The sequence below is a fragment of the Pezoporus wallicus genome, unplaced genomic scaffold, assembly GCF_028554395.1.
Source record: "Pezoporus wallicus isolate ANWC-B61680 ecotype Strahan unplaced genomic scaffold, APGP_CSIRO_Pwel_v1 contig_3815, whole genome shotgun sequence".
Taxonomy (NCBI): domain Eukaryota; kingdom Metazoa; phylum Chordata; class Aves; order Psittaciformes; family Psittacidae; genus Pezoporus; species Pezoporus wallicus.
In genome coordinates, this window is record NW_026637911.1 from 2563578 (window position 1) to 2578318 (window position 14741).

General features: G+C 41.4%; 2 protein-coding genes across 3 annotated transcripts in view; both read left to right on the top strand.

The window, feature by feature from the left end:
- The window catches only part of LRP12 (LDL receptor related protein 12), a 53992-nt gene extending 47186 nt beyond the window's left edge, over positions 1–6806 (top strand). For both annotated transcript variants that reach the window (XM_057408224.1, XM_057408223.1), the window contains 2 exons: positions 762–894; positions 3578–6806. In XM_057408224.1, the coding sequence (XP_057264207.1) occupies positions 762–894; positions 3578–4441 (997 nt within the window). In that variant the 3' untranslated portion in view covers positions 4442–6806. The remainder of the gene's footprint in view (positions 1–761; positions 895–3577) is intronic.
- Positions 6807–10817: 4011 nt separating this feature from the next.
- The window catches only part of DPYS (dihydropyrimidinase), a 32697-nt gene continuing 28773 nt past the window's right edge, over positions 10818–14741 (top strand). The window contains exons 1-2 of the mRNA XM_057408225.1: positions 10818–10952; positions 11932–12207. Of these exons, the coding sequence (XP_057264208.1) occupies positions 10857–10952; positions 11932–12207 (372 nt within the window). The 5' untranslated portion in view covers positions 10818–10856. The remainder of the gene's footprint in view (positions 10953–11931; positions 12208–14741) is intronic.

The window sequence follows — 14741 nt, forward strand, 5'->3', positions numbered from 1 at the left end:
GCCTTAAGAACTTAAAAAGTATTTTCGTCTTTTATTGTTACACTTGAAACATTTTTATCCTATAAAGTTATTGCATGTGCTCTGTAAAGGCATTGCTCCTTCTTCCTCTTTGACAGTAAAAATAGATTAGTTAATCATAGAATATATCAAGTTGGACGGGACCCAGGACTACCTAAAACTAAACCATATGGCTGAGTTTCATCCAGATGCTTCCTGAACTCCGACAGGCTTGGTGCTCTGACCATTTCCCTGGGGAGCCTGTTCCAGTGATTGACCCACACACTCAGTGAAGAAAAGGGGATAGAAGTATTCTGATCACTTAACTATTGGGAGTTAAACTTTCAGATTTTTTTCTTTTTTTTTTACCAAAAAGAAAGTGTGGGAAAGCTGCATTTCTGCAACCAAGTATCTCAATTGTGTCTAACAGCGTGTTTCTTTCATTGTAGACTATGCATACCAGGATTACATGTTCGTCAATTTTTATAAAATAAGCATTTCTCATGCTGCCTCTTATATTTAGCCCGTGGATTGTGTATTTAAGATTTCATTATCGGGTTGGTTTTGTTCTTGTCTCAGCTGGACAGACCCATAGGAATGGCTACAAGGATTTGTATATTCTTTGTCAATTAAATTTTCAGTTAAACTAATTAGTCTGCTCAAATTTACTATTTCAGATTATAATAGTCTGATGTAATTTTAAATACACACACACACACACACATCCTAGTCTTATATTATAAAATCTCTTTTCTCTTTGAAAGATCATTTGAAACTCATTTGTCAAGGGTTGAGGCTGAACTGTTAAGAAGAGAAGCTCCTCCATCCTATGGACAGTTAATTGCCCAGGGTTTAATTCCACCAGTTGAAGATTTTCCGGTTTGTTCACCAAATCAGGTAAGATTTCAAAATAGCAGGCAGACCATTTAATTTTGAAGAGATTGAAATAAAGGTATTTTTAACGTTTAGCTGCGTTTCTCTATCGCATTTCCTTTTCTTCCTTTCAGGCCAATACTATTATACTAAGGATTAGCCATTGGAGAAAATAATGATACAGTACACAGTTTTCTTAGCAGGCATTTTTTGTTGTTAATGAATGCCAGTAATGTGACAATAGAATCCCTCTTGCATGAAAAGGGATACATTAGTTAATCTAGTTGTATGCATCTGTATTGATGATGTTGTATAAGTAAAGTTTGCAAGATAGAGCTTCAGAATTTCGGAAAGAATACCTCAGACTTCAAATACAAACCGGTAGTTCATATCCACTGTGCATATACAATTAGGTACTGTCATGCCTACTGTGCATAGAAAAGATGATGGCAAAGGGAATGCTGTAATTTATAAAATTAACAGGAGTAACAAAGTAAGAGCTAGTAAATATCAGTTAATAGTGTCTAGCCATCCTGATTCTCAGATGGATCATTAGCACAATTCTTAGTTGGTTGATGAATGAATTTCTATCAAAACAACTTTTTCATTTAAAAAAAATCAGTTATAATGCTCTTTGGAGAAACAAGGCAAGTCCTCAGTCTAAGAGTCCTGCTCTGGTGCTGTATTAGAGTTGGCGTTAACTTGCATTTGTGTGTTGCAGTTAATACATCAAGGTTTACTGTTAGCTAATATTGCTAAGCATGTAAGAATAATAGTTACAAGACCATAAGAAGGGGAACAGGTTTGTTGTTTTGTTGGTGAGGTTTTGGTTGGCTTTTTTTTTTCCTAATTTTGAACAGAACTGATTTTATTTCACTTACTCCTTACTCTTTCACACGTACATGTTCACAAGTGGCAGCTGTGATCTGTCACAAAGGATTTTGCAGATGAAAAGGGGAAAATAAATTACAGTTCCCTTGAGAGACTTTGAAAATACATCAGAAAGAAAATACTGTGAAGATTTTTTTTATTATTTTTTAGCTAAATTACCACTAAACTATTAATAAATGTGATTCCTCTAGTAGAGCTAACTTGGAACAAACTGTTTCCTGCACATCCCTACCATGGATGCAGTAATTCAAGTTTGGTGAATGTGAAGACATTTAGAAACCATTAACATTTTCAAACAAACATTGCTTGCTCAGACCAGGTTTCCATCATGAAACGCCACAAAGGTGGCCTAAAAATCTTGGTTTTTACTACAGTGAAATCTCCTGATAGAGAAGACAGTTCTGGAAAACCCAGACATGTAGTAGTAATACATCCATGAATATTTTCCGAATCATGGGCATCTGTCAGATCTTTCACCCTGGTATTTGAGAATTCAAAGGTTTAGTATGTTTGTGTTACCTTACAATTTAAAAGTTTCAAGCAAAGTTTTAAGAATCAAAAATCAGGCATACATTGTTCTGTAGCTTAAGGACTAGCAAATACATACTAAATTGGGAAATGTATGGTTTAGAACACATAAAGTAATTTTAATTAAACAGAAGCATTAAAGCATTTTGAACCAAATTAACTGATTATGCCAGAATGAGAAAAAATCAAACTACAAGCCCCTGCTAGAGAGGATATTTAATTTAGTCTCTATTCTAGGCAGCCCCATGGTAGTGGATAAGGAAAGGTCACCTCTGTTAAATCTTTCTGGAAGGTTTTAATTTTTAAATTCCTGAACTTTTTGAGGCATGTTTCTGTGTACTGTAAAATCCAAAGTGACTACTTTATTTTCTTGGTAAGATTGTATGAAACAGATCCTGCATACCTGTTGTGCTGGGTCTGCTGTGGGTCTGTGGATGTACTTTTCTGTAAGCAGTGTTCCATACTGTCCTGGGTTCAGCAGTAGCAGTCATTTTTCTCCTTCTTAGTAGCTGGTGCAGTGCTGTGTTTTTAACTTTCAGCCTGGGAACCGCTCTGAAAGTCAAAAACACTTAGTCTTTGGCTAGCAAAGAGGTATTCCATACCACAGCACGTCATGCCCAAGACGTAAACTGGGGGCAGTTACCCAAAAGGGCTAGCTTGCTGCTCGGGTCGGGCTGTGTATCGGTCGGTAGGTGGTGAGCGGTTGTATTCTCTTCCCTTGTTACTTCCCTTATCATTATTATTATTGGTAGCAGTAGCAGTGATTTGTGTTATACCTTAGTTACTGGACTGTTCTTATCTCAACTCGTGGGAGTTACATTCTTTCAGTTCTTCTCCCCATTCCTCCAGGAGCTGGTGGGGGGGAGGAATTGAGCAAGCGGCTGTGCGGTTCTGGGTTGCCGGCTGGGCTTAAACCACGACACATATCCAGGTTACAGTGCCTTGGTTTCACTTTGCCTTTATTTAGAGGCCCTTGATTTTGGCAGAAAAACACCTTTTATCTCCATTGCTCTTTTATTCTCCTTTTTCTGCCATACATATTTTTGCTTAATTTCCCTGTTCATACTGTTTTTTCCTCAAGAGAATCTAGAATTCTTTCATTCCTGCTTTGTTTGTAATATAGCCAATTGCTACGTACATCAGATCCTTAATATTAAAAATGTGATATCTTTTTAATATGTAAGTTTCTACATTTAACTTTGTGGTTTTGCACTGTAGTTATCATACTTTTGTTAGAACAATGACAACACACTGTCAACGCTTGATTGTTGCTTGTCTTTTCATATAGGCTTCAGTTCTGGAAAACCTGAGACTGGCAGTACGATCTCAGCTTGGATTTACCTCAATCAGACTTCCTATTGCTGGCAGATCAAGTAACATTTGGAATCGAATTTTTAATTTTGCAAGGTCACGTCATTCTGGATCGCTGGCATTGGTTTCAGCAGATGGAGATGATGTTGCCAGCCAAAGTACTAGTAGAGAAGCTGAAAGAAACAATACTCACAGAAGTCTGTTTTCAGTGGAATCTGATGATACAGATACAGAAAATGAAAGAAGAGACACAGCAGGAGCAGTTGGTGGTGTTGCTGCCACCTTGCCTCAGAAAGTCCCTCCTGCAACAGCAATAGAAGCAACAGTCGGAGCATGTGGGAGTTCCTCTGCTCCGAGTGGCAGTAGCGGTAACACCGATGGTGGAAGAGAAACAACAAGTGTAGAGCCCCCAAGCACAAGTCCTGCACGTCACCAGCTCACTAGCGCACTAAGTCGTATGACTCAAGGCTTACGCTGGGTACGCTTTACTTTAGGGAGATCAAGCTCAGTGAATCAGAACCAAAGTCCTTTGAGACAGCTTGATAATGGGGTAAGTGGAAGAGAAGAGGATGATGATGTTGAAATGTTAATTCCAGTATCTGATGTAGCATCAGACTTTGACATGAATGACTGTTCAAGACCTCTACTTGATCTCGGCTCAGATCAAGGACCAGGGCTTAGACAGCCTTACAGTGCAACACATCACGGTGTAAGGTCATGCGGTCGAGATGGCCCCTGTGAGAGTTGTGGCATCGTACACACTGCCCAGATACCCGACACTTGCTTAGAAGCAACAGTGAAAAATGAAACTAGTGACGATGAGGCATTATTACTCTGCTAGGTACGGATTGTTTAGGAAAGATTGTGTACAAGTTGGAGCAATATCTGTCATTGTTTTGTACTTCACAGTTAAAACTAGTTTTTAGTTTTAAAAAATCCAGGACACCATTATGTTAAAGCTATTTTAGCCTGTGTGGTTGATTAAACTTTTCTTATACTGGATGATGTTATGAAACTATTAGAATGAACATTTTAATGGCTCTGAATACACAATGTGTGTATCCAGTATAATCTGATTACTCTTTAAACTGAAGTTATCCCAGTTAGTTTCAAATTTAGTTTATCCTGGTACTGTAGTTCAAACCAGAAACACAGCTGCTCAAGACTTATTTGGCTGCCTGTTTAACCCCATATTAACAGGTGAATTTGTACAGAATTATTTTCATTTAGGAACTGACTCTGTTGTATTGTTGCCAACATACTTGTAACTTAATATACTAAATACTGGTAAGGATTGTTAATGTAAAATACGTATTTTTCTTTGAGTTTATACAACACTTCGTTTAAATATTCTTGAATTTCATCATAATGTGAACTTATTTAAAGGGAGGAGAAACTTTCTTCAGCAGCATTCTTCTTCTTCCAGAAGTACAAAATGCAATGATTTGTGAAATTTAGATATAATAGATAAACTGATGGCAAAAGCTTTTATAGCACTGACTTTCCTAAACTGCAATCTAATATGGTACAGCCAAATAGTACGTAAAATCCCCAGTCATTAGTCTTTTCCATTTTAAGTAAAAAAGGGCCGAAGATATTACAATACGTGTTAGTTCTTTAAATATCTGCTATGTACAAATACACTACAGAACAAGTTCCAACTGGTAATAGATCTTTCCCTAATACTGTAGGGTATAAAGCTTGTTTGGACTCAAGGGATTTGCACTAAAATAATATTAAGGTCTCTAATGAGCTTAGTGCACAAGCACTATCACTTTAAGTACTATTATTGTCTAATCTTGCAATGGCTATATATTTCCATGGCTCTTTTCTTGGGGTGTTGCATTTTTGTTGCAATTGAATTTGCTTTACTAATTCCCTATTTATTCGTTGTATTTAAAAACTGGTTTACTTGGTTACAGACTGGTTGTTTTTAAAAAAAAAAAAAGGAAATCCCATTAGTGTATTTTTTTATGCTATTACATGTTGGAGCAAAACAGATCAGTGGGCAGTGGGAAAAAAGCTCCTAACTTCCAATTCTGTGATAAGCAGGTTAATATGTGGCTACTAGTGTGACAAGAATCTAGACCTTTTAAAAACAAAAATGTCAACTACTGTTTTATTTATTCTTTGCCAGTCTGTTTTTAGTAGGCTTAAAGATCCAGTATGAAATGTATTTGTGTGTGATTGTATGCTATTTATTAAATTTTAAATACTTTGTTGAATGTCATTTTAAAGCATGTTTAAAGTCTTGTGCATTTCTGTCGTTGTTATGCTGTCGGGCAGAACTGACTAAAATGTTTTAATATGTATCAAAATTAAATTGCATTTTTGTTATGTTTTTGAGGTACTTTTAAAGATAAATCCAAGGTCTGTCTGGCTTTTTATTTTTGTTTTATTTTTATTTTCTTTTTAAATCCTCATCTCTGAAGTACAAATCACATGCAGAAGAAACAAACAATTGAATGGATTCCAAAGTGTATATATCTTCTCCCTCTTCTCTTCATTCACAGACACTGGGATGAGAAAAATAAACAATTTTACCACCTGGTTGATTTTATTCATGAGAGTTAGCAGGTAAATTCTGAGTTCAGGACACATTATGTAGATTTGTGCTTTTGAGGAACCTTATGTGCAATACAGTTGTAAAAGATTCTATTACAATAACCCATGTGGTTTTCAAGTTTCAGAACAGATCACATCGCACTGGTACCAGATGAGGTACAGATTGGCCCATAAGTACACATACTCGAGTAAAAGTCATCAATGGCCATTTTTATTCACATTGAATAATATCTAAATCTGTGGGTAACCTTTAGTCTGATTTCAGTGGCATTGCTTATAGAGCAGGCAACTTTGCAATATGAACATGGTAACACACCCTGAAATATATGTGAACAGTATGTCCTGGTATAAAATACTGGGTTTTTAAACCTTCTTAACTGACCATCATTAGAAAGTGATTATGGAAATGTTTGTCCCTGAGGCAGATACTTCACAGAACACTTTCAATGTTAAACACACACGTAATGACCTAAATGTCTCCCATTAGATGCCCCAAATAGCATGTACCTATGGACTCCATCCTGCAGATGTAAAAAGAACACGTTTAATTTGTTTTATGGAGAAATGCTACACATTTAACTGAGAAGTTGGATTTGATTGAGAATTTGGAAAATTGTAAATAAAATTCATATTTGTATGAGGCTAATTTGTTGCAGTGGTTTTTGGTTGTTTTTTTCTCAGTGATTTTAAGTAAGTGCTCGATTTTTCTTTTGATTAATGTATTGGTGACTGGGGTGAGGGGAAGGGATTGGCTTGTTTTTATGGAGAGTTCCATTAAAGCATAATACTTCATTTCTTTTTATTCTGGGGAGCATGAATTAGTACCTTGTTTAAGTCATTCTTGATTTAGCTTTGCTACAATGCTGGGGCATTTTGAACAAACGTCAGAATGACTCACTGGAATTATCTTCTGTAATAAATCACTTTCATCTGAAGGCTTTGAAGAATGTAGGTTACTGTGAGGCAACTTTTTTCCTCATGTAAAGCTTTCCAAGTATAGAAAGAGTTTGTCATTGCTCCTTTTCACATATCACACTTGTGATTTGATTTGGATTGAAACTCAGTGGGCTGACTGAGCTTCAGATGCTGCAAAGGCTTGTTTGGTTTCCAAAGTAAAGTCCATTTTCTGGACAAGTTCAGCAAGTATTGCTGGTAAATCACCTTTCAAAACAGGTTCCTGGAGAGGATGCTGGAATTAGTTACAGTATCTTGTGTTCTACTCCCTAACTAAATGCCAAAGCAGGAACTTGTGGCAAAGCTTGGATTCAGTCTAGGGAAGTCACAGACCAAGTTTGGGACACAAATACCTTTTCAGTGACTCTTTTACATTAAATACTCGCTGCAGATCAAAGTTAATCACAGCTTGTCCTGTTAGGATGAGGTTTTGCTTCCTTTCTGAAAAGTGAATGTTTACTGGCCTGTTTCACTCTCCTGCAGCAATTGTCAAATTATCAACAGCTTCAATCTTCCTGTAGCTGTGATGAGGCTTTTTGTGGGGTGTGTTCTGTTGGTTTGTGAGGTGTTTTGGTTGTATCTCTTTTATTCCCTACCTGTGGGTTTCTGAAAATAACCAGTTGGTAACTACACACCTCCAAGACACGAGCTACAATTCAGTTGCCCCAAAATATGGTAAGTACTGAAATGACAAGGGGGAAGTCTGTCTTGTACTTTTGCCAAGTCACTGGAAGTATGGAGAAATAAGCAGATTGATAGCTAAAACTCTTTCCTTTCTCTCTTTTAGGATTTGACTAGTGACAGGACAAGGGGTAATGGGTTAAAACTTTAACAGGGGAAGTTTAGGTTGGATATAAGAAGGAAATTCTTTCCTGTTAGGGTGGTGAGACACTGGAGTGGGTTGTCCAGGGAGGTTGTGAATGCTCCATCCCTGGCAGTGTTCAAGACCAGGTTGGATGAGGCCTTGGGTGATACGATTTAGCGTAAGGTGTCCCTGCCCACGGCAGGGGGGTTGGAACTAGATGATCTTAAGGTCCTTTCCAACCCTAACTATTCTATGATTCTATGGGGGAGAGAATTAGAAGGTGAAAGTGCAAAAGAGCAAAACCTCACAGATTTGAGAAAAAGGTTAATAGACAAGTAAAAGCTGCACACAGAAGCAAAGCAAAACAAGGAATTAGTTCACTACTTCCATGGTTCAGCCATCTCCAGGAATGCAGGGTTCCATCACGCCTACTGGTTACTTGGGAAGACAAACACCATCACTCCAAATACCCCCCCTTCCTTCTTATTCCCCTACATTTATATACCAAGGATGACACCATATGGTGTGGAATATCCCTTGGGTCATTTGGGGTCAGCTCTCCCACTTGTGTCCCTTCCCAACTTCTTGTGCATCCCCAGCCCAATGACTGATGGGGTGGGGCAAGAAGCAGAAAAGGCCTTGACGCTGTAAGCCCTGCTCAGCAGTGACCAAAACATCCCTGTGTTATCAACACTGTTTTCAGCACAAATCCAAAGCATGCCCCACATCAGCTACTGTGAAGAAATTTAAGCCTCTCCCAGCCCAAACCAGTACAGCAGTACTGATTACAGAGCAAAGTTTTGTTTTAAACTGTGCAAAGGAAAGGACAACAAGTAAAATGTTTTGTGGCTGAATGAAGGTTACAAAGCCAATTTGGAACCAGAAGCCTCATTGAAGCAGCAACACTTACTCAGTGGTGACTAAAAATATGGGATCAATTGTCTTCTTACAGTATGATAAGGATTATTTCTGTCCCACAGGTAGTATTTCAGGCCATTACTTCCAGGGACAGCTGAGCTGTGAAATACCGAATATTTACCAAATGTACATAAATGCAACTGATGTGAGATTATCTTGTTCGTCCAAACAGACTAAATAAAAGGACTGCTTAGACAGAATCTCATTATCTGCCAATAACCTATTTAATGTGCTCAAAACCACTTGTGGAATAAATTCAGTTTTCCTAAGCACAGCATTGTAAGACCTGACAATTACCTCGCTAGTTTGGGGGCCTGCAGCTCTGATGTGGACATGAAGTTACAGGTAGGAAGGTTTAGACACTTAAGAGTACAATCCACAAAGTCTAAATTAGCCAGGAGGAAATCAGAAGAGGGGCAATGTAGCTCAAGCCCAATGGCATCCAGAAACAGAGGTAAACAGGATTTTGATCAGGGTCAGCTCTTCCCTGTACAACTCACAAAAAAAAAGGGAACTGAGTACGCTGGTGTTTACCATAGTCTGCTGTGTGGTGGCAGGCCTGCCTCCAGATCTCTCTCTGCCCAATTTGGGAGAAGGATTTAAGTAGGAAAGGTTTACCGCTGCCCCTAGCACAAGAGCATGCTTGGAAGCGGTTATCTACGTCTGTCGTGTAGAAACTCGTTCCATAGAAATAACTAAACGTTCATTGAACACGAAGAAATAGTAAGAAAGTCACTGGTTTAAGCTGGCAGTTTTGGCAACAGGCTGGGGAATTCAGGGTGAATCCTCTTTGCCAATAAATACCAAATAATCTGTGGATGCTGTTCCCATCTGGGAAGGCATATGAACCTGTCTGCTGCACCCCACATGACTACATGTGACCAAAGGAACCTCTGTCTTTGCCACCCCCTCTCCTCACTTAACTCACTTAACTTCCTTCCTGCATCTTTAATCCCTAGCTCTTCATCTGAATAATCATATTGCTGGAACTCAGCTATTCCTGGCTCATCGATACCATTGTAATTAGCAAGCCAGAGTTCCTGCCTGAATTCTCATCACAGTATGTCGGTCCCTTTCTTTCTACTGGCTTTAAATGTGGCAGACATGGTAGGTGGAGGTTGTTCTTTTCTGTCCATTCAGCCAGGCACAGCTGCCCCACAAGCCTTGGGCATTTCACTTTACTGCTCTCATTCTCTGCTCTGCTTTTCCAAATGAGTTGTGAGCTTTTCTGTTGCTGTGTGGAGCAATGAATCCTGCTGGGTCTCTGTCCCACCACACAGGTGAGGCACAAGACAAAATTTGGGATGCTCAGATACAAATATCTGGTACAGCTCTCCTACCCATTGGGAAAAAAGGAACATCACTTGCTGATGGGAAGGTTGTTTTCCAAAACCGGTGTCATCTAAGTGTCTTTCTGGCCATATATGTGTGCACCCTCTCACAGCCCTCAGGGACACTATTCTGTCTTCTGAAGCATTCCTCACTGACCTAGAAGAGGTCGAGGGGATGAAGATGCTGGTGCTCAGCAGTTTCAGGGACACGCTTGAGCAGTGTCGCTGCTGAGCGTGCAAACCCAGGTTACTGGAGGCAGCAGGAAAAGTCCACATAAGCGCATTCCTCTGGCGTGGTGCAGAGCACGTCTTCCCTCTTCTTCTGCTCCAAGCTCTTAGCTCATTTTCCACTCGTAATTCCACCTTCCCCCCTGTTTTCCGTGCCTGTGTTCTGAAACCCACAGGCCGCCTCTCCCAGCGGGGCCACCCAGCCTTGTCCGAGGCCCACCGCAGCAGCCCGGCCCTTCTTTCCCAAGGTCCCGCCGCCGCGGCCTTCGGGCAGGGCCCCGCGAGGGCTGAGGGACGGTGAAAGGGCGGCCGGAGCGGCCGTTGCTGCCTGCGCGGCCCGGGCCGGTCAGGGTCGGGCCGGTGGCAGTTGTGCGGAGGGCACCGCGCGGCACCGGGGGGGAGCAGCGGGGCGCTGGGCTGCGCACAGCGGCCAGGGCAAGGGGGCGGTGGCGCACATGGCGCAAGGCGGCGGCTACCGCAAGATGGTTTTCACGTGGTCCTTCGACAGCGGCCACACGACTGTGCCGCTGGAACCTCCTCCTGCTGCCAGGGTGAGCAGGGGCCGCGGCAGCCTCAGGGCGCTGTCCCCGCCTGCCCTTGTAGTGTCCGTGCAGTGGCACTGCGGTGTGTGTGTTCCCCGCCTGCCCTTGCAGTGTCCGTGCAGTGGCACTGCGGTGTGTGTGTTCCCCGCCTGCCCTTGCAGTGTCCGTGCAGTGGCACTGCGGTGTGTGTGTTCCCCGCCTGCCCTTGCAGTGTCCGTGCAGTGGCACTGCGGTGTGTGTGTTCCCCGCCTGCCCTTGCAGTGTCCGTGCAGTGGCACTGCGGTGTGTGTGTGTTTGGGTCCCGAGGGCTGTGTGTTCCAAGTGATCACCTGAGAATCAGCTCGGGAGTAGTTCTGATGTGCACCGGCGGTGGCTCAGTCCCGTGGCAGCAGGGCGAACCCCGCCATAGTGCTCTGTGTGGCTCGGCTGAGATGGGCGCAGTGCCTGGAGCACTGCAGTCCGGTCCTCTCCCGGCCCCACTGCACAAGCTGCAGTGAGCTAAGGTCACCCTTGGGCTCCCTGGCCACTCCTGTGGAGAGCTCAGGTCACCCTTGGTTTCCTCAAACCCCGATGCAAAGAGCTTGGGTCACCTTTGGGCATCACAAGCTGATGAATGGCCACACTCTCAGAACAGGCCAGCGTGTTTCAAACCCTGGGGTATACAGGGCAGGCTGGATGGAGCCAGTGCCGTGAGTCAGGCACTTTTGAAAGCCTAGCCTTGTTTTCTTCAAGGCAGATTCTGGAGCGCAAAGGGCCCGAAGCCAACACTCTGCCACCCTGTGGGCATTTCCCTGCATTTGCAGGGCATTGGTCCTCTATTGGAGGCCGTAGGAGGAGCTGCTAGGGGCAGAGGGGCAGTTCTGTTTAAAGAGCGCTGTGTGGTATTTGTTTAGAACCATTTGGAGATAACCCCTGTTCTGGGAGAAGGGTGGTCAGTGAAATACTTCCAGGCAAGAGCAGCTTTCTGAGCCTCACTTTTGCCTTCTAGGCTCCCACGCCACCCCAAAAGCTGGCGCAGCAGAGGCTTCTGATCAAGGGGGGGAAAGTTGTGAATGATGACCTCTCTGTGGAGGCTGACGTGTATGTGGAAGATGGAGTGGTGCAGCAAGTGGGACCAAACCTAAACCCTGAGCCACTGACTGGACTCATTGTGCTGGATGCAACCAACAGGCTGGTGATCCCTGGAGGCATCGATACCCATACACACATGCAGTTCCCTTTTATGGGCAGCAGGTCAAAAGATGACTTCTATTCAGGAACCAAGGTGGGTGCATATATACGTGTCTGTGTGTGCATTTGGGCTTTTGCAGAAAGGGATGTCTGCTGGTTATTCAGTAGTACTTAACAAAACAATGGATGTGAATCAAGCACTGGCAATTGTTACTGTCCCTTGGCTGGGACACTGTCATAAGCAGTTGGGATACTCGGAGGTCCACCTTCAACCGGTGTGTTATTTTGGTTCTTTCAGACATTTCTGGCTGCAGGTGACAAGTTAAGTGCAGTCATTTGCCCTGGTTGTCCTCATGCAGACTACAGCTTGCATTGGTGCATGCAACAAGCCTTATACTTTTTTTGAGCAAAGGTTATCTAAAGCAACAGTGTAATTCCTTAGTGCCCTGGAAGCACCTATGTGGTAATCTGAACTTTTAGCAAGGGGCAATGCAAGCTTTTCTTCTGTCATTCATTCACTGCAGACCTCACTGTGTCTCTCGATGATAGTCCAGTTCAAATACACTTTCTAAAACTGTCTTATTTCTCCCAGTTTTATATGTGGAGTGGGGTTGGGGTTTTCCCCAGCTTTTTAGCTGATCTCATTGCATTCCTTGCATTATCAGTGTATCAATTACTACTATTAACAGTATTATGCATTATCTCCATATAGTAAAAATACAGAGCTCCCTCAAATTTGCAAGGTACTTCCCTAAGCTTTGCTGTGCATGCTGAAATCCTTTGCCTGCAGAAGGGATCACACTGCTCTACTTTGCTTGTCTGCTAGACAGCATCCTCAGGCAGCCTATTATATCCTGTACTTCTCACAGCAGAACTGGGGTTTGCTAAAAAGCAGAAAGCAATAGTGTAATGCATGCCTTCAAAATAAATGGATTTCACCAGTGTGCATTTTTTGTGGTCTGCAAACTCCAGTTTTCCTCTTTGAAATAGTTGAAAAAGTTAAACTCAACTCATTTTAACAAATAGTGTGATGCAGTAATCACACAACTATTAAGAACATGTAATGTTTGCAGTCTTGCTAAGATTGACCCTGTTCTTCAGCAGGAAATTTAATTTCTTGCATGCCGCATCATGTCATGAGAGTGCACTTTAGATTGTCTGAGTGGTCTAATCATAGAGTCATAGAATGGTTTAGGTTGGAAGAGACCTTAAAGCTTATCTAGCTCCAACCCCCTGCTATGGGCAGGGACACCTTCTACTAGACCAGTTCCTCCAAGCTCTGTGTAACCTGGCCTTGTCTTGTTTCCCCCTTATTGTACATTTTCATACTCTTAACAAGGAGCTAACTTCTTCTAATGCTGACTCCAGAGTACTGAAAGGAGGACTACAAATGACCTGTATGCTATCCTTAAATTACTGGCATATTTCTTTCAATAACAATATTTGTTCTAGCTCAAGATAGATTTGCTGGTGTTGCTGCTGTTATTTGAATGGAAATATTTTACACTGGATAGTTTTAAGCACTAGAGTTGTTTTTTTCAATGAGCACAGAAGTTGTAGTGGCTCATTATGATAGACTGTAATTATTCTGCAAAACTTTGACAAAAAAATTAATTTGTCCATAGCAGCAGATCTTCCCAGACATACCAAAATGGCTGCTATACCAAAAATAACATGTCTCCCCAAGTCAGACGTAAGATGCAAAAGAAAAGCTACAGCTTTCCTACCTCCAGAACTGATTGCTGGAAAGGTATTATAAATATGATAATGGATATCTGTGGCTATCTGGTAGAAATTAAGGAATCTAGTATTATATGGGCCTATCAGTGCTGTCTTTTTAAGATGTCCATAGACAGGAAATACTTGTTGGAAAAAAAATAAAATTTTAGTTACCATAATGGCTTCCACAGCAGATTTTGGCCTTCATGCTGCTTCTTGTGGTAAGTGGAGAGAAAAAAAATCAAGCCCACAATGTCTGTTCTGCTTGTCTACAGACATCACAGGGTATGTTTCCTGTCTGAATGACATGCAGAATTTGATTTCTGGAATACTTACTTTATCTGATAGTACACATATATATATTAATATGTTTTCATTTTCCGCAACAATCCTTTATTTCTCTGTGAAGACCACTTTTGTAAACTGATTATCAACAGTATATCTAGAAATTTGACATTGCAAGAGAAATCAAACAAATGTGACTTAAGCCAGAAGATGATTTTGTTTGAGAGGAAAAAATATGTAAAAGAAACTGCAGTGACTGTGGCTTTCTTTTAAGATGCCTTTGTAAGGTGTTAGTGACTGCATTCTTAGAATGCTTTCATTGTTTAAAAAAAAACAAAGATGAAGACTAACTGGAATATAGGTGCCTGCACTGTCATGTCCCAAAGTAGGGAAGATGAATTGTGTGCTAACTTTCAAAAAAGAAAGAAGTATTTTTATTTTTTAGGTTTGAAGTTTTTTGAATAACTTTTTTGAGTCGCTGGTAAGGGAAGCTGCAAAACAGAGACTGCATACACAAAACAGGATGAGCAGATAGTGCCTAAGAGAAGACTCAAGATCCAGCCAAGTGATCAGATGTCAGAAAGTTAGATATTGTGGGCCCTTTTAATCCAAGTCTAAGTGTGG